This window comes from Simochromis diagramma, unplaced genomic scaffold (genome assembly GCF_900408965.1).
Source record: "Simochromis diagramma unplaced genomic scaffold, fSimDia1.1 OVJJ01000603.1, whole genome shotgun sequence".
NCBI lineage: Eukaryota > Metazoa > Chordata > Actinopteri > Cichliformes > Cichlidae > Simochromis > Simochromis diagramma.
In genome coordinates, this window is record NW_024387414.1 from 10114543 (window position 1) to 10141953 (window position 27411).

At 37.8% G+C, this 27411-nt stretch overlaps 2 protein-coding genes and 1 pseudogene across 3 annotated transcripts; 2 read left to right on the forward strand and 1 right to left on the reverse strand.

Moving 5' to 3' along the window:
* The first annotated feature begins 377 nt into the window (after window positions 1–377).
* chrna5 (cholinergic receptor, nicotinic, alpha 5) lies at window positions 378–8408 on the forward strand. Its single transcript, XM_040011441.1, has 8 exons — window positions 378–952; window positions 1288–1422; window positions 3859–4010; window positions 4222–4266; window positions 6265–6374; window positions 6600–6777; window positions 6864–7559; window positions 7723–8408. Exons 2-8 carry the CDS (start codon window positions 1338–1340, stop codon window positions 7879–7881), a joined length of 1425 nt encoding a protein of 474 aa, XP_039867375.1. The 5' UTR covers window positions 378–952; window positions 1288–1337; the 3' UTR covers window positions 7882–8408.
* Window positions 8409–8577: 169 nt separating this feature from the next.
* LOC120721241 lies at window positions 8578–10759 on the forward strand (annotated as a pseudogene).
* Window positions 10760–11071: 312 nt separating this feature from the next.
* Window positions 11072–26330, reverse strand: LOC120721242. Of its 2 annotated transcripts, none has more exons than XM_040011443.1 (10): window positions 26245–26330; window positions 26112–26147; window positions 25708–26007; window positions 25313–25633; window positions 13093–13185; window positions 12911–12935; window positions 12681–12748; window positions 12313–12349; window positions 12135–12205; window positions 11072–11523 (listed from the first exon to the last, which is right to left on the reverse strand). In XM_040011443.1, the coding sequence occupies exons 1-10, from the start codon at window positions 26267–26269 to the stop codon at window positions 11405–11407; spliced, it is 1095 nt and encodes a 364-aa protein (XP_039867377.1). In that variant the 5' UTR covers window positions 26270–26330; the 3' UTR covers window positions 11072–11404. The 2 variants fall into 2 exon arrangements, with proteins under 2 accessions (XP_039867377.1, XP_039867376.1); XM_040011442.1 differs by lacking the exons at window positions 25313–25633; window positions 25708–26007; window positions 26112–26147; window positions 26245–26330 and adding exons at window positions 13304–13624; window positions 13699–13998; window positions 14104–14139; window positions 14237–14411.
* Between the last annotated feature and the right edge of the window lie 1081 nt (window positions 26331–27411).

Here is a 27411-nt window from a genome sequence, read left to right on the forward strand (position 1 = left end):
ATGTAGATGCATGTCGGTGCATCTATGGTGGTTTATTGCACATACTAAAACTTTGGCTGTGAAATAACTGCAAGAGATGAATGTCTTCTGCTCATCTGCAAATCCTGAAATGTTTTTTCCAGGATTTGATTTTTTTTTGTAAAGATTTGCATATAACAGATAATTCTGATATTTTTCAGAAAGGTCTCCCATTACCGTTTCACAGATGCTATGAAAAGTATAATAGGTTATATTTAACAGGTTTTAATACTAAATAACAAGACTGCTTTTACACACATAAGCCCTGCATACTCACACAAAATTGTGTTTTGTTATGTATTTAGTATTTTATAAAACAAAAGATATGACAGTAAAATGTAAATATGCTGCACTACTTTGGAAAATGGTTTTCCAACAGAATTTGGTTAATATTTATCTTCCCCCTTGCATGTTAACATTTCTGCATCCCACAATATGCTGTCACCATGGAAGCAAACATATTGACACAGAATTGTGGGGGGGGGACAAGTATCACAAAATACATCATCATGTGTGGCAGTGGGCACCAGGTAATGATCTGGAAACTGTTGGTTAGATGCAAAGCAGAGTGGCAGTGGCAGAGCTTACCATTAGCTGCTGTGGAGAGGCAATGAGGTGGCTGCATGGAGGGTGCAATTATTCTTGCCTGTTATTAGTGACCACGAGAATGTTAGAGAAACGGGAAGGATGGAAAACGGTGATGGTGCTGGGGGCTGGGGGCGGACTCTCCTAAGGAACAGGAGGAGGAGGGGATGAGCATGCGTTGCCTGTTCACAATTGGAGGCAGCAGGGAGTGAAGCAGCATCTGTGTAAGGCGAGAGAAAGAACCTGCATGTAATGGAGGAGCAGTACAGCAGCACTGCCGCTGTTGTTTGGACACTAACTACCTTCACATCCACTGTTAATCACTCTTAATGGGACAACCTCAGAGCAGGTATGGATACAGCAGCTGCATGCTCACATATTAAAATGTAATTTTTATCTTGGAGAGGGTCATCTTAGCAAGGTGAAGGTAGAACATATTCTTGACTTATGCAGATGTTGTTCTGGATGTTATAAGTGTGGTTGCAGTTTATTATTTAGTGTAGATGATGCTTATTTGTTTTTCACAGCCTTTCCCCTGAAATCCCTAAATAAGATTTTATTCGGCTTTAATAAAGACGAATAACTTGGGATTTGAGCGTTTACCCAAGGCAAGATTTATTTACCCAGATGTATAAAGAAGCCACGGTTTTTAATAACTATTGTTTTGAATATTTTATTTTCCAGCTCTGGGATGCCCAAGGTACCAGCTGTGTGGATCGAGTGCCACCTCTGATATGATGTGGAGAGCAGGAGGGGCAGCCACCTCTCTCACACTGCTGCTGCCATTGGTGTGCTGGTGCTACCTGTGCCACTCACTACGTGAGTGTTTTATGACCTGGGGATGCCTGATGACAGAGTAGCAGAGTTTTCTACAGAATATTGAAAAAAAATTGCAAGAGTTCAGCTACAAGGAGTGACTCGTATCAGCATGTTAATATAAAATTTTATAATTTGTGCATTTGCTGTGAGTTTAGAAAAACAAGTTAGCTATCCTCTTACTGATCAAATATGTAAAAAATTCTAAAGCTAGTAACTAAAAGACTGTGTTCAATTTTAAATAGACTTCCTCTGAAGAAACAGAGTGCTTACTTTTTACTATGACACATGATTTTCGCCTAATACGTCAATAATTAACACTCTGTTTTCATTCGTTGTCATTGACCGAAAACAGAGGGTCTGTGTGGATAAGTGGATGGAAAAGATAACCTTTGGTTATGACAAAAGAATAACTGAAGTCACTCTTGGAGAATTAACTTAGTAGAGGTTATTGGTGGGCAGGTGAGGAACAGTAGAAAGTGAGAAAGGACAGGAATAATAATATAAACTATACTAACGGGAGGGAAGAAAGATCTGCTGCCATCATTAAAGTATATACAAATATACTTTATTTGTCAATTATTTTGTGATCTCTTGTTATTAATGTTTTACATATTTGCCTGACTGTGGCAGCATGTGATCTTTAGAGAATTTATCACTGGAATCCTCAGCAACTCACATTATATATTCCATGTTTATTGCATTACATGCTTAGTGTTTTGAGATGCTTCCTATTGCACTGAACAAGCAGAAGCTAGCATTCATTTGAGTAAATGATTTAACATGAAATATTTTTTACGCAGTATTTATGTGTAAATATCATTTGCTGATAGAATTCAACATTTGCTGACACTGATAATGAATGAGCTCCAGGTTTTTCTCATATACTAAACACCAACTTTTTACTACATCATTTATGACTGAGCACATTCCCAGGTTACCAATAAATCATCAGTGATGAATGTAGAATCCAGAAGATTCTCCTGCTTGTTTTTCACCCGAGCAGGATGCTGGTGACAGTGCAGAAGAAGCTCTGAGAGATGATGAATTTGCTGATCACACAGTCATTGATCGAGGCTGTTTGAAGCCTTGTCTTTATTGATCCACGCAGCCTGAGAGTGACACCACATATTTGTGGTCAGTCTTGTGGTAGATTTGGAGCCACATTCACTATCCATAAATTGAGTTTATTACCATGGAGGTGAAGAATCAGTAGCTTCTTGTTTGTACTGGTAAGCGATGCAGCAGTTGTAAAACAGTTGAAACCTTAATGTGGTGGAATTGGTTTAATGCCATCACCACAATCTATGCCACCTACTCTGTAAGTGCTTTGATTATAAAGAAATTTAGTTTATATAGTGAGCGAACTAGGATTAGATGAATTAAAATGGTTGTTAAACACTGAGTGTATGTTAGCACCCTGTAGTTGTTTGTGTTTTAACAAGTCAGCTGAAGAAAAACTTCATGCCTAAAGATATTCTTGCCTAAAACTATTTTCCTAAAATTTGGCATCAACAGCAATTCCACAATTCACCGTGAACAGTCCAAGTTCAAGTCATGTTTAAAATTTCACATCTTATGTTTACTTTTGTTACATAAGCAGTAAAGATGGCAGGATAAATTAGAAAGCAGTGACTTTTATTGAATAGGATTATCCTTCAAATGAGAATGTCCGCATTATTTACAATCGTTGCTGCATATGACTCACAGTACAGTGATGTGATGAGAAAGGTGTATAGACATATCAGGTACTCACACTAGTGAAGGAATGGTACAAAGTAAATAGGAGCTGAGCCAAATCGCTGCAGTGCTTCCTCTGATTACATTTTAAATTGCAGACATACATTTCATCAGTACACGTGCATGAAGCACAGTCTAACTGCAGTGTTTTATTTGGATATCGTTCTGAGGCTATACTCTGCAAATATTAACTGATGGCATCTTACACACTGGGAACCTAAAAGAAAAAAAACCATTGCTTAAATTTGTCTCTAGCTAACCATCATCACCCAGAACATCCCAGCTAAACACTAAAAATGTATTTTGAATGCTATATTCAAAAATACATTTCTTTTTGATCACTCCATTAGCAAAGGCTAAGTAGAAAATATTCGCTACCATGCTTGGCACTCATTGTAAAGGCTTCATACATTCTCTTTTGTTGTAGTAATCTTAATTATATATTCAGTATGAGTTTGGTTCCTAACTTTGGTTTGCAGAGGTCATAGCCAGAAGCGCTACACATAAAACTAATATAAGTTCAGAAAGGTAAATGCAGTGCTGTTTGAAAACATACAGGGAATGGTTTAATTTTTTTAACATGACTACCCTGTTAATAAGTAATGCTATATTTTCTGAATTACCTTAAAATAAACCAGTATAGATAGATAGACAGATAGATATAGATATTTTAAAAATCATGTCTTTTCCATCTCTTAGGTATTCCAAAACTCTCCTCCTACGCAAAAGCAGAAGACAAACTATTCAAATATCTCTTTAAAAACTACCAGAAATGGGTTCGTCCAGTGGAATACCTAAACCAGACAATCCGTGTGAGGTTTGGACTAGCTATTTCACAGCTTGTTGATGTGGTGAGTATAAATCAGCACTGATTATTACTGTGATAATGTTTATCTATTTGTTACCAAGAAATCATATGAAGGACATAAAATAGTTTGTTCAAAGATTAAATGCCATTTAAATCACTGCTCTGTTCTCTGCTCTCTAAAAATATAATGTATGTATCATTTAACATAAAATGTGAATGTTTTTTGTACAAAATGTGTTGTTTTACAATTCTAGGATGAGAAAAATCAGTTAATGACAACTAATGTTTGGATGAAACAGGCAAGTACCTCTATATCTGTACTTACAAAATGATGTAACATCATGTTGCGCCATTAATATTTCTATAGCACCTTTCTAATCTAAACTTACAAGAAATATTAAAAAATACATAAAGCACTTGAATAAAAAGAGGGCATATAATAATAGGAGGATGCTTATTCCACAGTCTTTGGGCCAAAACAGTAAAGGTACTCACCGGCTTTGTGTTAAGGCTTGACTGTGGAAGCTGTGACAGCAATTGATTCTCTTATCTGAGAGATCTGCTTGCTTAATGAAGAGTTAAGTATTTTGAGATATAATGTGGAGCTCTATCATGTAGTGATTTAAAAGTAATCAATACAGTCTTAAATTGGATTCTGCAGGAATTGTGAAGCCAGTGTAGCTCTGCAAGAGCTGAAGTAAAATGTTTCTTGCATTGAGTGTTTGTGAGTAGCGTTGCTGCCGTGTTTCGTACTAAATGTAGATGGAAAACTGCTGCATTGTTAAATGAGTAGCAGCATTCAATTACATTATTATATTCTGTCTGACCTTGGCAATATTTATAATCTGTAGAGATTAAGATTGAAGGGTTAATAGTCTCAGGATTTTGTTGTCCAACAGCAGGAAATTACACTATTAGGAATATAGTCAGGAGGAATGGGTGGTGGTTAGTGGTTAGGTTGTGATATTACTCTGGCCTAAATTTTAGTGGTCTTGTATTGAAGTTTGTTTGCCAGTGACAGGTGGGTCACACATGGGCCTTAACACTTTGTATTAACTGGATAGAAATAGCAGTCTTCACTCTGGGAATGGCTGCTTTGGCTTTTTAGGATGTATTATAACAGAACAGCATAGACTGGACAGGAAAGCTGGGATAGAGAGCCAGGAAAGTTATGTGGGAAATGCCCCAAAGGAGATTTGAATCTAGACTACTGCAATAGCCTTGAGGCATATGAGTCACACTCTCAATCCAGCAAGCTATACTAACACCCTATAAACCTGATTTCGTAAGGGGAGGCTGAATACACGCCTGCTTCTGTGTAAATAATCATTCTGTACAATACGATAATTTTTAATTCTACAACTGTTTATAACTTGCATAGTTCATATTTTTCTATAGTTTTTTTATTTCATAGTTTTTCATATTTATATCCTGTTCATAGCCTGTACATAGCTCGTACTCACTACAGCCTGTACATACTTATAGTTATAGCATATTCATAACATACCTTTATACCGTGTACATTATAACATACCATAAAAGACCCATTTCTGTAATATACTTACATATCTATATTATTGCTAATATATATTTGTAATATATCTATATCATGGCTAAAGCACTTCTGGGATGGATGCAAACTGCATTTCATTGCCTTGTACCTGTGACATGTGCAATGACAATAAAATTGAATTCTATTCTATTCTATCCTATTCTATTCTTATAATAGTCTGGTACATTGCCAGATAAAACTGGCATAGCAGTTCATTGTATGGAGCCATGTTCCCAGTGTATTCATGGTTCCTTGTTTTATCTCTTAACTGGTTAAATAATAATTGGCAATTATGGCTTGGATCGTATTTCTACCACCAAACTATCTTCTCAGAACCTCTTACCAGCCAAATACCAATTACCTAAAGACAGGATTTGTTGTGCTGTCATCTCCCTCCATCATGATAGCTTGAGGGAAACCAGATGTTTGTAACCGTCCTTTTTTCTTCTATCCAGTCATCTTGTTACAGTCCTTATCACTTTCCATTTTCTTTGCCACCACTACCAAATTTCTCTAGTCTAAAGAATAAGTTGTTGTCACTTCTAACTACGGTAGCGGTTCCTCCTTGTTCCCAGTCTCTGCACTAAGTCAACCAGCTACTAGCTCAGGTGCCATGAAATGATTACAAAAACTGACTTTCAAGAAAGGATATGAATTTTCAAATAAGTTAAATATGTATTTTAGCAACCCATTGATAGATTAGTTGTGGTTTTAATTGTTAAATTGACTCTTTTCCCTCACGTAGGAATGGACTGACATGAAACTCAGATGGAATCCTGATGAATACCTGGGCATCACATCGATCCGTGTCCCCTCAGACAGGCTATGGCTGCCGGACGTTGTACTGTATGATAAGTATGTCACTGTACTGTATATAAATAAGTTATTAAAAGATATAATGAAAAGCTTTTTCTTTTTTTCTTACATTTTCCTAATTTTCCAAATGATTTTCATGGTATATAAAGCAAAGAAAAAAAGTGGGGAGATGAAAATGAAGTAAAGGAAGTTGTTGTTCTGGATGTTGTAGGAGTACTCTTAAAGAAGCTGTTAGCTAAAATGTGGGCATATTTTTCTTAATAGTTCTGATGGACGCTTTGAGGGAACTATCACCAAGGCCGTTGTGAAGTACAATGGCACAATATTGTGGACACCACCAGCCAACTACAAGTCAGCCTGCACCATTGATGTCACCTTCTTTCCTTTTGACCTCCAGAACTGCTCAATGAAGTTTGGCTCCTGGACCTATGATGGCTCCCAGGTGAATTTCTATTATATAACAGCGTCTGCAGTACATTAATATTGTAATAAACACCGATTAATTAGATTCCCTTTTTGATTTAACAGGTGGACATAATTCTGGAGGACTTCCACGTAGACAAGCAGGACTATTTTGACAATGGTGAATGGGAGATAGTAAAAGCCACAGGCAGCCGTGGTCTGAGGACTGATGGCAGTTCTTCCTATCCCACCATTACCTACTTCTTCATTATCCGCAGGTTGCCTCTTTTCTACACCCTCTTTCTCATCATTCCCTGCATTGGCTTGTCCTTTCTTACCATTCTTGTTTTCTATCTGCCTTCAAATGGTGGTGAGAAGATCTCTCTCTGCACCTCAGTGCTGGTGTCGCTTACTGTCTTCCTCCTGGTCATTGAGGAGATCATCCCCTCCTCTTCAAAAGCAATCCCACTCATTGGGGAGTACCTGGTCTTTACCATGATCTTTGTCACACTTTCCATCATTATTACTGTCTTTGCCATCAACATCCACCACCGCTCTTCTTCTACGCATCACAGTATGGCACCCTGGGTGAGGAAAATTTTCCTGCATCGACTTCCTAAATTGTTATGCATGCGCAGCCATGTGGATCGTTATGCCACAGCTGGAGTAGCCAGGGCTAGAGAAGCGGTGGGACTGGAAGGGATAAAGAGCTCGACACCTGAGCTCACTCAGCTCCTCTACACTCGACACAACCTAGAAGCTGCTTTGGAGTCTATTCGCTACATTACCATGCATGTGGTTAAAGAAAATCAGGTCAGAGAGGTGAGTTTTGAGGGTTTTTTCATTTGTAAAACAAAATCGCAAATTACAACAAAGACTGTAAACTTGGAAAAATGACGGATTCATTACCCTGAGTTAGCTTATATATGTGTCTGCCCATAACCATTAAGAACATATAGACTGCCATGTGCTTCTTCTGTTACAGGTTGTTCAAGACTGGAAGTTTGTAGCCCAGGTTCTGGATCGAATGTTTTTGTGGGCCTTCCTCTTGGTGTCAGTCCTTGGTTCTGCTCTCCTCTTCATCCCAGTTATTTACAAATGGGCCAGTATCATTGTCCCTAGCCATGTTGGAAGTATCCTCTAATAACCACAGTTAGACTAACCAAAAATTGAAGCAAAGCACATAAACAGCTACTTCTAGTCATATTTGAGATATGATTATAGTCCTGCTCGGGGTTATTCTGTTTGCTATAGGTGTGCCAGAGCTGCACAGCTACAGCTTTGGGTGCCTTGTTTGCAGAGTGGAGAGAAACAGGCTTTGTCTCAAATCCATAACATGTACTGTTCCTATGTAGGCTTTCAGTATATAGTTGATTGATACTGGAATAATGAACAAACATGTACTCAGAGTAGACATATATACTGAATACTATCAATTTGTAAATGTGTCTATGATAAACAATATTTTTCAACAAAGCACAACTGAAACATAAAAACCCTTAAAAATCTTTAGGGAAAGGGTATAATATGAGACTTAGTGTGTAGCAGAGTACATAATCACTATAGTATGAACTTGATTTTAATCTAAATTCTGCATTTGAGATTAAATATTACTTAGAGAAGATCATCTGCATTTCTGTCCACATTTCACATATAAATAAATAACAGTACAATATGATACATGTATTTGGCCTTGTCTGTTTACTGGCATCATTGAGTGGATTTATTGTTGGTTCTGGAAAAAGCACAATACAATATGGCAAGAACAAATCCCAGAGATTCCCATAAATCCCTTCATGAGGACATGAGGAAAAGCATACCCCATGAAGGCACTAGGACACGTTTTAAGCTTTATGTACTAGTTTTTGATGATCTTTTGAACTGTAGAACATAATCATGATTCTCACTTTTACACAGTATGCCCTATCAGCAATGTCAGATTCATTAGTAGTTTAAAAATAGACTATTCTTGCAGGTAAACACAAAATCTGACAAGGTGCACAATTTTGAAAGAAAACAGCTCGTCTTGGTAAATAAAAGATCAGCTTTTAGAAGGCTACAGTTATATGACCACATTAGATACATTTATTATTATGCTGACTGCATGTGGATCAGTTATGTCCTTATATGGAAGCATTGTCATTTAAATAGTTTCTTTATTCATTCTCCCTCGCCCTCTTTGAGAAAGAGCAGACTTTCTTGCCAGGACTTGAATTTCACAGCACTTCCTTTCACCTTGAGGACATTTACTGCATACTTTGTGGAGACTGTAAGACAATCCATGGTCGCAGCACAAAAGACGCTTCAGGGACGGGATGTTTTTATTTCACTGAAATTTATTACAGAATTAAAAGCTATTTGAGGACGTCTTGCCAGATTGTTTTGTTGTATGACTGATTTTTCATACCTCAGATAATTTTTTCTAAGTGGAAAAAAAATGGTGGGGAGGTTTACTTCACTTCTGGAAACGTTTGAAAAACCAGGAAGACTGCTTTTGTCTCCGGCCTTTAGTTGAGCCTGCACTGCCCCCGCATGGCCTTATTTTCACATTACAGCTATGTGAGTGTATTGATGAGTGACATTTGATTTTCCACTACTAGTCCACTAGTTGGAGGGGGGTAAAGGATGTTTAGGAATAAGGACAGCTAAAAATGCAGGTGAAAAAGGATTAATTAGCACAAAGCTCGGTTTTTAGCTTTTTGAGTTTGCAGGTTGAAATGTTTAATGCCATGTATGATATGCATGGAATCATATGCAAAATGGCTGCTATCATGCTTGAAGATGAGGATTTGATGAGTAATTTAAAGGTGCACAAATATGACCTAGTCCTCACTGACCCAGCATGGGGTGCAGGCATATTAATCGCTCGTGCTCTGAAATTACCTCTGATCTATAATGTACAATTCGCAACTAGTGGGGAGGGACACTTGGCCATTGCACCTTCACCATTATCGTATATCCCAATAACTGGTTCTGGGCTGACAGACAGCATGACTTTCATACAGACAGTCAAAAATCTAATTTGCTATGTCATCTGGTAAGCACAGGACATATTTTTAATCCATCCTCAGTATCAAGCTGTTTTCAATAAATTCTTTGGCTCAGATGTTACATATAGTGGCTTATTACAAGGAGCAGACCTGTGGCTCATGAGAGTGGACTTTGTGTTTGAGTTCCCTCGACCGACCATGCCTAATGTTATGTATATAGGAGGATTTCAGTGTAAACCTTTAGAACCACTTCCTGAACACTTGGAGGACTTTGTGCAGAGTTCTGGAGACCATGGCTTCATCCTCATGTCTCTGGGGACTTTTGTGACTGAACTTCCTGCTGATATAACAAATGAGATCGCTGCAGCTTTTGCTAAACTGCCACAGAAAGTCATCTGGAAGTATAAAGGTGACAGGCCAGTTGGTCTGGGTAATAACACTTTATTTGTTGATTGGATGCCACAGAATGACCTTTTAGGACACCCTAAAATAAAATTATTTGTGTCACATGGAGGAACAAACGGAGTCCAGGAAGCTATTTATCATGGAGTCCCCATTGTGGGCCTACCTGTGTTTTTTGACCAGTATGATAACCTGCTTCGCTTGAAAGAAAAAGGAGCAGCTAAAATTCTTACATTAGCCATTGTGGATAAAGATGATAATTTTCTGAAGGCCTTACATGAAGTCATGAGTGATCCCTCCTACAGGCGACATGCAGACTTCAGCTACAGAGATAAACCAGTAATGCCACTGGATAACGCCCTCTTCTGGATAGAGTTTGTCATGAGGCACAAAGGAGCAGCTTACCTGAAAGCACAGTCCTACAGAATGCCCTGGTATTCCTACCACTCTGTAGATGTAGTAGACTCTGTAGACTTTTCTAGCTGCTGGTGCATTAATTACTTTTTTTTTTTTAATCTCTTGTGTTCTTTAGGCTGGTATGTCTTGAAAAATGCCTGAAAATTAAAACTAATAGGTTGAATAAGAAATGATAAGACATGGTTTGTGTTATTTTGCAGATTTCAGTGTAGTTTTCCCCAGTTATGCTACAAATCAAAGCTACTGTCAAATGTGAAAGCTCATTCAACTGAATAAAAATTACAACCATAAAACCCTGATCCCTGTGTCCACAGTCTGTATGTCCCCATGGTGAACAGTAGAATGTGCTTTTTCTATTTTAATTATGCAGGATAATGTTTGCTCTGAGATAGCCTTCCCAAACCCCAACCTCAAATTTATGTTCTGTGTGGATTAGAAACAATTTATTGAATACAAATACATTTAATTACCACAATGAAAACATAATAATTGTAAATTTGAAAGCTATACACAGTGAGTATTTTTTATTGTATTATATACATATTATATACATTTTTATGATGGATTGATGGAAATAAGGGGTCACAAAAATGTGAACACATCTCTTGGAAAAATATAAAACACTAATGTCTGCATGCTCTAGAGTGAAAGCAAAATGCAGACTATTTTATAAAGCATGGTAAGTACATCCATGCCTTTGATCAAAATGTTTTATGAAGAAACAAGAAACAGCAAGTTGGAGCAAGTCTTTCTTCCGCTGTGTTGCTGATAAACATCTGTGAATGCCGATGCTTCGCAGCCACTACACTTTCAGAAAACATTGCCACTCATTCTGAACATGATCATTGCCTGCAGTCATTAATTAGCTGAAACATAGAATGAAGAGGAACTGGGGGTGGGAACGCTGTTGTCTTTCTTTTTACGTTTCATTGATGAACTATATAGGCATGCTGGCCTTGAATCTGCAGGCACATCATCTGTGGTTGGAAAGTTTCAGTTAAATAGTGGTCGCAAGTGTTATTTAGACATGTGTTTAATGAGTTTCAACACTCATGGTCTTGCCTTTCGCCTCTTTTCCGGTAACCATCTTTACTGACAGAATTAACTATTCTAATTCAGGCAGCATGAAACACTCTTTCACACATTTCCTGTGGTCTTCCTGTAGACTGAGTAAAGCAACAAAGACGAACAAAGACGAACCTTCTGGTTTCAAGTATTAAAACACCATTTGTAATAAGTTCCCAACAATATGTTTTCTTATTCTAAAAACTTCATGCTCAATCCAGCTCAAGATTAGAAGACATAATAACTACTCTTAGGTAATACATGTTGTATTTGATAATGCAACATGTCATCATGTTGCATTCATCTTACATTGCCAATTGTGATTCACTGAATATATTAATTTTAAAGTACTTTTAGTACCGTTCTTTAGTAAAATGTATTACTTGGCATGCTGCTGATTAATGTTATGGGACTTATCATCTCTTTTATGTTCATGTTAGGCAATAAAGTCACCTGAATGACTGTTAAAAGGCATCAAAACTATGTCTATTATAGCACAATGAAACACAATGCGATCGCTTACCTACAACAGTGTACGCGTCTTCAAAATTTTCAGAAGGCAATGAAACCTCAGCTGCCAGATTGTTTGGACACCTGATGATAAAATGTTGTTAATGATCAGATTTCATTACTGCTCATGCTTTTGTTGTATTACACATTTTTTAAGTGTACAGATGTTGAAAATAAAAATATATTCTTACGCGTCATCATACTCTATGCTGAAAGAGTCTTCTTTTTCTGATAAAAACACACACAAAAAAACACAGTGAAATACAGAGAAAAATTAAAGTTCATAGCAATTTCTATTTATAACAGCTGTATATAGCTCATTTTTGAAAGCTTTGAAAAATGTAGTCGTTAATGAAACAGATTTGATTTGAATAGTTTTAAATAGTTTTTTTGTTTGAAAGAATATGAATGTATAAATGTTTGTGAAATTACACAGAAATCCTTTCTTGGATTAGAAAGGAGCAGAACACAGATAAGATTTTCATTCTAAGTCATCATATGTAACTTTATCAAAAATTCCCTACAGTATGTCTTGACTGTAACTCCATTTTGACCATACCGTCTTCCCACTCTTCCTGCTCCTGCTGTTCCTCCAACATGTCTGAATTTGCCTGCTGAGTCGTTGCACTGTAAAAACAAAACAAACGAAACATATTTCAGTGGTACATTCACTTTTGCATTCAGTATATAGAACTTTACACACAAAGACAAAACATAAAAAAATAATTTTCCTAATAATAAAAATCACAGAAGTGTCCAAAAAATTATGCATATTGAATTAAAGCTCACCGTGGTCTGCAAGAAGTTGAGCGAACTGTTGAAACACAAAACAAATATAATTTTAAAGCAAAATATTGCATGCAGGTATATTCGGCTTTATTATGTGGTTGGTTTGATTGATCCATACAATAAACAATGACTTGTGAAAAAAATGTGAAGCCTAAAATTATTTTTAATTATACTTATTTGACCTATTTTGTTGGAAATCCACCAAAGACATGCCCCAAGTGATAGCATCAAGGTTATTACTCCAACATGGAGTAACACTGTAGACACCAAATCAACTGGAAAGTAAAATAAGATGATTCATTTATTTAAAAATATATTTCAGTATAAAAATAATACATTATTATAAAAAATACGTCTATCTAAAGCATTTTTGAAACATTCAGAGACCCTTACCTTTGACCTCAAGAAATACTTTGTTTGTTCCATGAACTGTGTGCTCATGCTCATAGAAGCATTTTGATGGCAGCACTATGCAGCTGTAATGACCCGAATCCCTCAAAACTGCACCATCGATGATGAAAGTTGTCAGCATCTGAGAGACATTAAAGACTTGCACTTGGAGAATCGTGTCATTCTTCCTCAGGTAAGCGTAGATGAATTTACATCCACCAAGAGTTTGAATATGTTGAGACACTGTGCACTGGAATTCAACATAGTCTCCCTCATGAACAGTGGATGACCCAACTATTGAAATGTCTGCTGGGAGAAAATTGGCTGCATGGAAACAGGAGAAAATGAGTGGAAAGAAATAACAATGACATCATGTGTTCAGGAGTCAAAACACTTACCTATGACCAGAATCTGAATGATGTCGTCTCCTTTCTTGGCTACTTCAGAAAGTGTATAATGATTCGGGGAATAAACACAGCTGTAATTTCCACTGTGATTAAGACCAGCTTTGGATATGGTGAACGTAGTGTCATTTTTATCTTGCTTCTGGGTGAGATTCTGGATTCCGCGCCCATTTATTAACAAATAAACATGGACACTTGAGTCTTTCTTTTTTCCAAATGTGCTGCATGTTACATAAAGGTCACTGTTTTCACTTATAATTGTCTGCTGGGCCAGGATCTTTGCAGGAAAAATATCTGTGTGACATCATAGTGAGTAATATATGCAATGAAGAAAGCAGCTTAAATAACATTTAGGAATACAGAAGAGACATATCTTGTAATGAAGGAAACTGAACTTACCTTCGGTTTGGCTTATGACCTGATTTGTCAGAACACCTTGAAGAAAAGAAGTGAAAAATCTAATGAATCCTGTCAGCTTAAATAGAAAACAGTTTGACTGAAAGACATAGATGTTATCTGTTAGTGCACTCACACAGAAGAGCAATTATTATGTTCATCGTTATAGACAATGAGCCGCCCTTACAGACTCTCTGCAGCGTATCTTCTGAAAGCTTCTCAAAAGTCTTGCTCAAACCACAGAGAGTAAATATGGAGAAACTACACTTCCTGTTATTTGTAAGGTGACACGTGATATTTCAACATTTTTGACTGGATAAAAAATAATATCTACAAAAAAATAAAATTCAGAGGAGTGTGTTCTTAAACCATTTTACTTTCAAATACCTCATATCACAAATTGATTTCCACTGATGTTTCTTTAGTTGTATAATAAGTCATTCTGACATACAGACAATTATACCCAATACAGGATGCTTATCTTCTTTCACTCGCGCTCACTGAGGAAATATACGTAAAAGATTTTCACACATTTTCAAACACACATATATACACTCACAAAAGTGAGGCTTTCACCATAACACAAAGCTGAACACTGATTTAAAAGTGCACTTTGACTGATTCTGATTCAGCTGACTTTAACAGATTAGACTGACTGGTTCTTTTTCTGGATAGAACAATATTATTTGCTTTGCATCTTTGTAAAGGATCCAGTGTCCAGTGTGTCTGTATGCTTGACAATTACAGCTTTTACCCCAGGCATGCTGGGGTGTTCATAAAAGATTTATGAAAAGTTTCAGAAAAATGAAACTTGCGGTGTGTGTGTGTGTGTTTCGTAAATATAGTATTATTTACAGATTCACTCAAACCTATCTTCTTACAATTCTAGATCAACGTGTATACAGGAGTGGGTCACATGCTTACGTTTGCATGCCTCAAACATTAATGATAACAACTTCAGTATTTATCAGTTTTATTCTTTAAATCTCAGGCTTGCAGCGGCAACACAATCTGCAGCACTAACTTGTTGCTCTAATGTTTTCCTTCCTTTTTCCTAACCCCCTTTCCGGCTTACATTCGACCTTTTCAAAATAAAATATCTGTAAACGTCACAATGGTTACACTACTTTTTCCAAAGGTCCTTTTTGTCTTTGTACACAATGTTTAAATATCCTCAAAATTCACAAATTACATTTTCTTAAATTATTACATGTTCCAGAAAGTAACTGCTTCAGAGTTAGGCAGGACCTCTTATAATGCATTTGTAACTTTTAATGTCCAATCAAATAAGGGCGCATGTATTGCAGCAATCTGAACAAATTAAGTTACATTTCTCTTTAAAACAACTAGGAAGTAACTTGTAGTAACAAAGATTTACCACAGGATGTCAGCCTTTGAGCAAAGTGTCAAAGAGTCTCACATGAAACTCTAAATTTAAAAAAAAAAAGTGGAACAGTTTGATGTGGTTTCTGGAAACACAAAATAAATTAACTTACATCATCTTTCTAGGTTGGTTTTATATACTTAAATAAGCAAGGAGAAAGAGTCACAGTCTTTCTTTGTTAGTGCAGTAGATCTGATTTAGCATCTTTTTTCCAAGTGTGTCTTAGGTCAAGACAGGGAACTTTAACTCATCTCGTCATCTCATTTACAGGATAATTTAAAGATCCCAGATAAAACTCATGTAAGCTCAGCCTGCCTGGGTTTAAGCCCAGGACTGTCTCAATGTGAAGAATAGTGCTAACCACTTTGCATGTGGTACTGGGCAAATGTTTTAGCCACTATTGAGGACAGTGATTCCACACAAAAAGCCACAGGGGGCAATTTAGTGACAAGAATATCATAAAAGAGAGCTTATGGCAAAGGCCTGATTTCAGAATCCTAACTTCAATATGAAATTGCATTTTCTTTTTTCAAATGGGGGGTGTTGCTGTTTTTGCAGAGTATCTAACGAATGAAAGCCACAGGTTAACAAATGCATCGTCTGAACACTACCAGCAGTCACCTTCTCAGGATCACTCTCTGCTAGGTTATTAATATCAGCCTGGCAACAGTTGGAGGTTAAGACGCATGCTTTAATCAGCAATGCATGGTAGCGGATGTTCAACAGAAAAGCAGTAGATGACGAGGTATATCTGATGGCAAAGGGTAGGAGAGTCATACACATCGTGATAGACAGATACACAGTGTAACTTTTTCACCACAGTCAGAGGGCAGGCAGAAGACAAGCACTGTGAGAAAGGAGATTAGGAGTCATGGGATGATAATGTTAATTGCAAAGAAAGGAGGGAGATGACGGATGCACAAAAAGTGTGTTATATCTTTGTAGATCTCCTTTCAGTAGTTCTACTTAATGTTGTGTTTATAACCAGGTTCATCGACAATAACCCATTTGTCTGTCTCACAGAAGTCCTTGAGGCTTGTAGTTGAACTAATCAGCCCCAAGTTGGCCTTGGCTTTGTTGTTTGTCCAAGAATCAAACTTTTCTTCATTGTGCAGTTTAGTTGATCAAATTGGTGAATGGACTAACATTAACTGGAACATGGATTAAAGAAAATATGGGGCTGACAAAGCTGTTGCCTTTATTTTAATGTTTGAAGGAGGCGGCCGGCATGCTGGCAGCTCACAGGCAGATTGTCTGTGGTTGGAAACAGTCATCTCTATTTAGACACTTGTGAGCTTGCCTCTCCCCTCATTTCTGGTTACCGTTTTTCATGACAGAATTAACTATTCTAATTCAAAAAGCACACCTGTTCTGTGGTCTTCCTGTAAGACTCAGTGAAGTAACACAGACAAACTTGCTGGTTTGAAGGGACAAAAAAAGGTTTATAATAAGCTGCTCGTGTTTGTTTTTGTTATTCTTATCAAACTTGTCCTCAATCTAACCTTATTGAGCTGTAAAACTCAAAATGACAAAACAGCTACTGACAGGTAATAAATGCTGGATTTGACAACTGCATTCCTCATACTGCCAATTTATGCATGTTAGCAGTGAAGTCACCTATGTAATTTTTAAAAGATATCATAACTATGAGTTTTACAGTATAAGGAAGTCAAACGGCATGCAATCATAGTATACACAGATTCACGACTGCCAAAATATGTTGAGCACTCACCCTTCCATATTGTTTTGATACTTTTTTATTTGAGTTTTGTAAAGTGTACATAAAAGTATTACCAGTATTTTTATACTGGTAATACTTTTAATACCTGTTACTGGTAATACCTGTTATAAATCACTCTATACTTCTGGTATAGAAGTATGGCAGTGATATAAATGATATAAATCACTCTATACTTCTGGTCCATTTGTCACCCAGCTGTAAAGAAACACTCTGAAATCACAAACACTTGTATTTATTTGCATTTATTTAAACCGAACCTCTGCACAGAGGGAACTAATGCAATTGTAACCAGCAGATCTGAGGGTCAATCCCTCAGTCCTACACATATATACATTCAGCCTCACACTTTGGGGGAGGGTCCCCATGAGCTTTAAAATATGCTATAAAACCCTGGGGATTCCCTTATATGGCAACAACAGCAACTCATGGCCAGAGTGGTGTATGTGTGGGTGTGTGTGTGTGTGTCTGTGTGGTACCAGCCTGTGCTGATACTTGAGTATGTGTGTATGTATATGTGCTATGTAAGCATGTACAGAGTGGATGTTGGACGCACGGTTAGTCATGAGAAAAACCATTCATGTAACCAACATCTCACTGAAAGATTGTATACTCGTGACATCTGTCTGCTTTTACCCTATTCTGTGCATACTATTCTTCATATTTCCTTTTATGACAGGCAGACCCCCACTGTCAATAAATTCCTCTCTCTCTACAATTACACACACCCAAATCCTTTCCCATTCCTCTGATCTGATGACAGCTGCACCCTACCATCTAAACAAACTTGAGCACATTTTATTCTAATTATAATTTTCTTGTACTCACAAACTTTAAACCAGCCTAACAGCTGTATATAGCTACCTTAAATGAAATTTCATTAAAGCTTTGGGAAACAGATATTATCAGGAGTAATAGTTTTAAATGTTTTCTTAAGCACTGAGCGTATGAATGTTAGTGGAATAAGGCTGTTGTCTTTCTTTGGATTAGAAAAAGAACAGATCTCGGATAGATAGGTTTTCTATTTCAGTCATCGTGTGTAATTCTATTAAGAATTCCCCAGACTATGTCTTTACTGTAATTCTATTTTCACTATACCTTCCTGTGCTTCCCTCTATCTGCTCTTGCTGTTCCTCCAATATGTCTGCATTGCCTGCTGACTCATTGCACTGTAAGAAAACACATTTCAGTGGTACATTCACTTTTGCATTGGGTGTTTATAGACACACTAACACATTAACACACACTTCAACAGTCATAACAAATAATTTTTCTACTAAAATGTCCATGTACACACGATACATAAGTATTTAAAAACATTACCAGACTAAATTAAAGCTCACCGTGGTGTGCACAAAACTGAATGAACTGTTACAAAACATAACATTTTAAAAGAAAACAAAGCATGCAGGTTTACTGAAGTACAATATGTGATCTGTCTTATTACCCTGGAACGCCATACAGAAAGACTTAGTAAAAAAATATGGAACCAAAATTTTTTTGATTATTAGGTATTTGATTACACTTGACCTTGTAACCCTAACCCTGGACCCAGAGTTGACTCAGCCTCTTCAAGTGCTCTGTTTCTATTGCTGTACAGTAACTCAGTCTGACATACCGACAGTAGTACCCAATACAGGATCCTATCTTCATTCACTCTCACTGCTCTGGGAAATTATATAGGAAATCAAAATTGACAACAGCTATAGCTATTCAAATGTAAAATAATCTCTACAGAAATTTTACATGTTTTTTCAAATGTCTTTACAAGACATTTTATTTCATCAATCTGAAGAAACTGCGTTACACATCCCTTTATAAAAACAACCTGGGAGTGGCTTAAAGTAACAGAGATTTACCGTTGGATGGTACTTTCATACTTTGAACACAGTTTGTGCCGCTTGATTTCCAAACACGAACATCTAAATCAAGTTTTTTCTAAATGAAGAGTGTAATGTGGTATCTGGAAACACAAAAGAAATCAACAAACAGAGACTTGATATCATTCTGTTGTTCGGGGCCTGATGTTTTGTCCTGGTTTTGCATGGGACTTAATGAATGAATGGTACAGAATTTTTAACTAATAGTCTGAACACTGTTAACAGTCACCTTCTCTCTCTGGCCTGGTCATGAAAATCACTCTGGGCAGCATTTCAAGAAACCCACTTGCATGGTTATACATCTTTGGTGTCATGGTCTCTCATATATACATGGTGTTACTTTTTCACCACAGTCAGAGGGCAAGTAGAAGACAAGCACAGGGAGAAAGGAGATGAGGAGGCAAGGACTAATCATGCTGACTGCATAGAAAAGAGGGAAACTGCAAATGTATAAAAAGTATGTGATAGATCTGTTCAGATCTCTTCACAGCACTTTTACTTGTTATCACGTTTATAAGCAGGTGCATCAATAATTGTAGGGTAATTTCCAATAAACCAGGTTCAAGAAGAGAGTCTATGGCTGACGCGTGTTCCTGGTTTCCAAAAGAAATGCTTCCAGTTGCATTATGATGTGAAGACTGTTTATTTATTGCAAACTGAAGATGTAACAATGAACTCCTTCCTAAGTAAGCATGAAAGTTCCAAAAAATAAGCAGTTATCCAGAACTACCTGTGCACACGGTCAGAAAAACCATGTGACTCCTAACCTCTCTGTCCATGCTCCTCCCCTTCCCCCTCACACAGGGTTTCATGCTACTATTGCACTTACATACTTAAAGTGAGAGTTACCCCTTTTTTAGGTTCCAATCCCAAACAGTGACACAACACTACTTTATGTAAACGCATATATTTTCATATTTATTAATCCTGTAAAGATGACTTATGTAATGAATCTATGAATTATGAAACGAACACGAACTCAATTGTAAACAAAAATATAAAGCAGATGTCTGGCGCCTACAATAATAATCCGTTCGCCTTTCTCCCAGAAGTATTTGAGGTTGATAGGATCCCCTGTAAGCACCAAATCAATTTGGGCTTTGTCGTAGATCCATGAAAACACATAAAAAATAAAAAAATCCCAAAATCATGCTGAAAATCTACATATTTTATATATACTTTTTCAAATATTTGATGTAAATGAAAATGATAAACCTACAGAGGGTGGAAATCTGTCATAGTGAGTAATCCAAACCACACAGCAGCATAGTGTGCATACTGTTTAATGACTAAACACATGTTTTGGATGGATCATCTTAGGTGACATCTTGACTGAAGTTTGGTGTGTTTTCAGTGTCTTTGCCCTGCCATGTGATTGCATTTTTTTCTCCCCATCGGGGAAAAATGTTTACATTCACCTGCCATCTTCATTGTGCTGATTTATTTATGTATTATTATTTAATTATTCTAACAATAGTATTGTAGGTAGCCAACAGGTAGCACAGCATTATATGCCAGATAGCACAACTTCATTAACCCTACAAACATTGACACAACCTTGTTTCTGTCTTTCTGTATTCATTGAAGAAAGGTAGCAGTCATCAGCAGCTATCTCTGTTTATACACGTATGAGCTTGACTCTTTTCTGTTTTTCAAGACAGAATTAACTTTTCTAATTCAGGCAGCATGAAAGACACGCCACATCTATCCTGTGGTCTTTCTGTAACACTCAGTGAGCTAACAGACACAACCCTGCTGGTGTGAAACAGCAAAACCAGCATTATAATGATCGACATTTTGCATTTGATAAGCAAGGGGACTTCTCATATTCTCATGTATTTGTATATTGTATTAACACCATAATTCCCTCCACACTCACCACCAAGCTGGAGCATCTGGGACTCAGCTCATCTATGTGTCTGTGGATCTCCAACTTCCTAACTGGCAGACCACAGGCAGTAAGGATGGGCGGACATGTCTCAGCCTCCACCACTCTCAGCACTGGAGCCCCCCAGGGGTGTGTTCTGAGCCCCCTGCTGTACTCTTTGTACACATATGACTGTGTGGCCACTACCAGCTCCACCACCATCATCAAGTTTGCTGACGACACCGTCGTGGTGGGCCTGATCTCTGATAACAACGAGACGGCCTACCTGAAGGAGATTAGGAATCTGGAGAACTGGTGCCAGAGGAACAACCTCCTTCTAAACGTCAGTAAGACAAAGGAGCTGATAGTGGACTTCAGCACAAAGCAGGAGAGGAACTACCAGACCCCCGTCATCAATGAGTGCCCAGTGGAGAGAGTGGACAGCTTCAAATACCTCGGAGTTCACATCACGCAGGACCTGTCATGGTCCTGTCACATCAACACCGTGGTGAAAAAGGCCCGACAGCGTCTCTACCACCTCAGACGCTTGAGAGACTTCCAACTGCCCTCCAAGGTGCTCAGGAACTTTTACTCGTGCACCATAGAGAGCATCCTGGCGGGAAACATCTTAACCTGGTTCGGGAACAGCACCATGCAGGACAGACGAGCTCTACAGAGGGTTGTGCGGTCAGCTGAGCGCACCATCCGCTCCGAGCTCCCTGACCTGCACTCAATCTACAGCAGGCGGTGCTGGACCAAGGCCAGGAAGATCGTGAAGGACCTCAGCCATCCCAACAACAGACTGTTCTCTCTGTTGAGGTCAGGAAAGCGATTCCGCTCCCTGAAGACCAACACAGAGAGACTGAGGAGGAGCTTCTTCCCGCAGGCGATACGGTCTCTCAATCACACCACCACACAGTACTGACCCACACATACAGTTCTTACACACACACTGGACTTTCTGGACTTTGTTTTTGCACAACACTGGTCACTATATTCTTCATTTCCGGTTAATACTTGTACAGCTGCTGTTATTGTGTATATATTATTTATATTTATATTTCTTCATACATTCTTATATAGTTCTATATTGTGTATTTTGTTGTACAGTTATTTTATTTTCAACTTTAATTTATATATTTTATCTTATTCTTCCCAGTTAAATTTACCCTTCATTCTAATTTGTGTTGTACAGTTATTTCATTTTTAACCTTAATTTATATTTTATTCCTTCCTAGTTAAATTTACCCTTTTTAATTTTTCATATTTATTTCCTATCTTATTCATAGCCTTTCCTTTTTTTGTTTTCTTTAGGCCACGAGCAGTTGTCCAAGCATTTCACTACATATCGTACTGTGTATGACTGTGTACGTGACAAATAAAATTTGAATTTGAATTTATTATAATGATAATCATATTTTACAGTGTTTAGTGTTAAAAATATGTTATTTGGTATGCGAACTCATGACCTCTTATTAGCGTGTTAGAAATCAAAGTCAACTCAATGACTGTCAAAAGGCATTAATGCTGTAAAGCAGGGGTGGGGGAACTCCAGACTTCAAGGGCCGGTATCCTGCAGGTTGTAGATGTGTCCTTGATCCAACACAGCTGCTTTAAATGGCTAAATTACCTCCTCAACATGTCTTGAAGTTCTCCAGAGGCCTGGTAATGAACTAAACATTTGATTCAGGTGTATTGACCCAGGATGATATCTAAAACCTGCAGGACACCGGGCCTTGAGGCCTGGAGGTCCCCACACCTCCTGTAAAGCCTTCAACCATGAAATAATTGCCAGAAAAAATCTTCTGAAATTAAAAAAAAGAGAAATTTAATATTAAATATACAAAGTAATAAGGCAAAAAAAAAAAAAAAAGACAGATTTCTTTTATAAATCTTCTACTATTGAAATTTCTATTTTTGAGGATTACAGTTTAAAACAACAACAACAACAAAAATCCAAAACTTGACAATCTGGGCAATGAGCTACCAGAACTTTTTCTGTAATTTTACATATTTATATTTTACAATTTAAAGAGTTGTGCTGATATATTTATTTTCCTTTATCACGTAGAGAAACAGTTAAATACTAGGGGTGCAACGATATTCGTATCGATATTGAACCATTCGATACAGTGCTTTCGGTTCGGTACGCATATGTATCGAACAATACAACATTTGTAATTTATTTTATCAACTTTCCTTCTGACGATGCTGTCTGTGTTGAGCGCTCAGTGAATCTGCGTTCGACTACTCCGCCTAGGCTGCACTGTCGAGCGCAGATCCACTGAGCGCTCAACACAGACAGCATAGTCAGAAGGAAGAGCGCAGGGCAAGCTAGCAAGACAGAAGTTAAGCTCTCCTTGCAACATGGACCTCCCCCACTCTCATTCAGATCTGGCGTTTGGAATTATTTTGGTTTTCATGTGACGTATGACCCTGAAGGTAAGCGAGTCATGGACTAAAGTAAAACAGTATGTTGGATGTGCCATGCAATGCTCAATTACTAGTGGGAACTAGTGTGTTAGCGCAGTTAGCTCGTTAACGTGTTGGCCGTCTAGCCCCATGCACGGGGCGATCGGCGGTAGCTCGTTAACGGAGATTTGCCGTGTTGTGGCGTTAAGGTCATTTCAACGAGATTAACCTGAAAGCACTAGTGGGAACACAACGAATATGACTGCACATTTACGCCGACATCATCCTAGTGCAAAGACAAAAACAACAAGCATGCTACTAACTTTAGCCGAGTCATTTAGACAGCTGTTAGCACATGATTCTCCTTATGCTGCTGAGAATATAGCCCAGAAGAAGTGGATAGTATAGCTTTTATTTTGGAAAGAGACATTTCTCTGTAATAAACTCTCTTTTCCAAAGATGAGTGATTCCTCAATCAGATACAGGGCTTGCAATATCGCTAGCCCGACGTCCTGGAGCTAGCGATTTTTTCAGTCGGGCTACCAAAATCTATCTCTTCCCTGCCCGTCGGGCTATTGTAGGAAGGAAAAATATATGTCAATGCTTTTGCATTCTTTCAGAAATGTAGCTGGGTAATTATGTCATTGGCATCGGTGAGCCACTGTCAATATGTGACATATTGAAGTCGCGTTTGAATTTGCGCTTGTTTTTTGCTTTCACTTTGCAATCGTGCGAACTGTGTATAGAGAGCGACAGCACTGATCTGTGAGTGATGATAATTTGTGCACCAATTCCTCTGACATCGTCTTATTAATCGTTAGCTTACTATGCAAACATGACAAGTTTAAACATATGAGAGGTTGATCACGCAGAGAATCGCTGAGCTTATGTGAGTGCGTGTGTAAAACCAGCAGCATATATATTTTAGTTCTGCTGAGCCAAATAAGACAGGTCAGGGTGAAGAAGTGACAGCCAAAGAAAAGCTTACCACAAAACGGAGAAGTTATGACAAATCAGACTATAAGGCAAAAAGAAAGTGCAGCTTTATGGTTTCATGGACAAAATAATTTCTGTGGCTGCAATATGACGAGCTAAATAACCAGGGCTGCACATAAGTGGTCCGCAGGTGCGCATTCGCTGTCAAAATAAAAAACACGCACAAGGGTTAGGGTTAAATTTAAAAACTGTACCTTTGAGTTAAAATATATATTTATAATTTTAATAAATGACAAATTAAAAAAGCATGAACATTTTTTTTGTATCGAAAAAATATCGAACCATGACACCAAAGTATCGAACCGAACCGAACCGTGAATTTTGTGTATCGTTGCACCCCTATTAAATACGTAACTTCTTTACAATGAAAGGAAGGGGAGTTTCATCACTTCAGGGGCAAAATTTCCAGAGGGCTTATGACCCCCCCCCCCCCTCCAATAATCAGACTCAACCAATACCCCCCCCCCCCCCCCCCCCCCATAAAATTATGAATTACCTTGCATAAATAGACTGTTGATTTTCTTTTCTCATTTCAGGTATTACCAGCAAAATAGTTGCATGTTTAATCATCTGGGAATCAGATTTATTTAGACAGAGATATTGACCCCCCCCCCAATGTTCAGCACAAACTTACGCCAGTGCACCACTTAACTAGTGGGCTGTGTGTGGCCTGCAACATAAAATCAGTTTGACACTCCCGATCTAGATCGTCCCCCTCTCTCATCCCGTCATTTCCTCAGCATGTGTGCATTTGCCTGTTTGTTGTTTGATCCACAAAGGGACGCCACCAGTAATACCATCAAGGTTATCACTCCATAACGCAGTAACCCCAGAGAGATGAAATCCACTGGAAAGCACAAAAAGACAGCATAAACAAGAATTTAAAAAAAAAAAGGTCTATTTAAAGCATTTTTGAAAAACTCAGAGACCCTTACCTTTGACCTGAAGAAATACTTTGTTTGTTCCATGAACTGTGTGCTCATGCTCATAGAAGCATTTTGATGGCAGCACTATGCAGCTGTAATGACCCGAATCCCTCAAAACTGCACCATCGATGATGAAAGTTGTCAGCATCTGAGAGACATTAAAGACTTGCACTAGCAGAATCGTGTCATTCTTCCTCAGGTAAGCGTAGATAAATTTACATCCACCAAGTGTATGTAGGTGTTGAGACACTGTGCACTGGAATTCAACATAGTCTCCCTCATGAACAGTGGATGACCCAACTATTGAAATATCTGCTGGGAGAAAATTGGCTGCATGGAAACAGGAGAAAATGAGTGGAAAGAAATAACAATGACATCATGTGTTCAGGAGTCAAAACACTTACCTATGACCAGAATCTCAATGATGTCGTCTCCTTTCTTGGCTATTTCAGAAAGTGTATAATGTTTGGGGGAATAAACACAGCTGTAATCTCCACTGTGATGAAGACCAGCTCTGGATATGGTGAACAGGGTGTCACTTTGATCTTGCTTCTGGGTGAGATTCTGGATTCCGCGCCCATTTATTAACAAATAAACATGGACACTTGAGTCTTTCTTTCTCCCAAGTGTGGTGCATGTTACATAAAGGTCAGTGTTTTCACTTATAATCGTCTGCTGGGCCAGGATCTTTGCAGGAAAAATATCTGTGAGACATCATAGTGAGTAACATATGTAAAGATAAGTGCAGCTCAGTAACATATGGGAATACAGAAGAGACATATCTTGTAATGAAGGAAACTGAACTTACCTTCGGTTTGGCTTATGACCTGATTTGTCAGAACACCTTGAAGAAAAGAAGTGAAAAATCTAATGAATCCTGTCAGCTTAAATAGAAAACAGTTTGACTGAAAGACATAGATGTTATCTGTTAGTGTACTCACACAGAAGAGCAATTATTATGTTCATCGTTATAGACAATGAGCCGCCCTCACAGACTCTCTGCAGCGTATCTTCTGAAAGCTTCTCAAAAGTCTTGCTCAAACCACAGAGAGTAAAAATGGAGAAACTACACTTCCTGTTATTTGTAAGGTGACACGTGGCATTTCAACATTTTTGACTGGATAAAAAATAATATCTACAAAAAATAAAATTAACCCTTAAACAATTTTACTTTCAAATACCTCATATCACAAACTGATTTCCACTGACGTTTCTTTAGTTGTATAATAAGTCATTCTGACATACTGACAATTATACCCAATACAGGATGCTTATCTTCTTTCACTCGCGCTCACTGAGGAAATATATGTAAAAGATTTCCATAGATTTTCAAACACACACATATACACTCATAAAAGTGAGGCTTTGACCATAACACAAAGCTGAACACCGATTTAAAAGTGCACTTTGACTGATTCTGATCCGGCTGACTTCAACAGATTATACTGACTTGGGCCAAACCTTTTCCTCTGGATATCCAGAAAAAGAACAATTTGATTTTCTCTGCAATTTTGTAAAGGATCCAGTGTTGTTTTATTCAAATGCTTGACAATTTCAGTTTTTCCCCTGGGAGTGGTGGGGTGTTCATAAAAAGTTTCAGAAAAATGCAACTTGCAATTTACTGAACTTGCGCAAGGTGTGTGTGTGTGTGTGTGTTCTATGAATATACTCTAATTTACAGATGTGCACTCAAATCTATCTTCTTACAATTCTAGATTAACGTGTATCCAGGAGTGGGTCACATGGTTACACTACTTTTTCCAAAGGTCCTTTTTGTCTTTGTACACAGTGTTTAAATATCCTCAAAATTAACAAATTATATTTTCTTAATTATTACATGTTCCAGAAAGTAACTGCTTCAGAGTTAGGCAGGACCTCTTATAATGCAATTGTAACTTTTAATGTCCAATCAAATAAGGGCGCATGTATTGCAGCAAGCTGAACAAATTAAGTTACATATCTCTTTAAAATGACTAGGAAGTAACTTGTAGTAACAAAGATTTACCACAGGATGTCAGCCTTTGAGCAAAGTGTCAAAGAGTCTCACATGAAACTCTAAATTTTTTTTTAAAAAGTGGAACAGTTTGATGTGGTTTCTGGAAACACAA

Excerpts from the sequence above, each read along its gene's own strand:
- LOC120721242 (XM_040011443.1), bottom strand. The coding sequence starts at position 26,269 with ATGAACATAATAATTGCTCTTCTGT. Across the intron at positions 25,634-25,707 it reads CATTGAGATTCTGGTCATAG|CCAATTTTCTCCCAGCAGAT; the intron begins GTAAGTGTTTTG and ends GTTTCCATGCAG. Across the intron at positions 13,186-25,312 it reads AGTATTTCTTCAGGTCAAAG|TTGATTTGGTGTCTACAGTG; the intron begins GTAAGGGTCTCT and ends TTTACTTTCCAG.
- chrna5 (XM_040011441.1), top strand. The coding sequence starts at position 1,338 with ATGATGTGGAGAGCAGGAGGGGCAGCCACCTCTCTCACACTGCTGCTG. Across the intron at positions 4,267-6,264 it reads CTAATGTTTGGATGAAACAG|GAATGGACTGACATGAAACT; the intron begins GCAAGTACCTCT and ends TCCCTCACGTAG. Across the intron at positions 6,375-6,599 it reads GACGTTGTACTGTATGATAA|TTCTGATGGACGCTTTGAGG; the intron begins GTATGTCACTGT and ends TTTTCTTAATAG.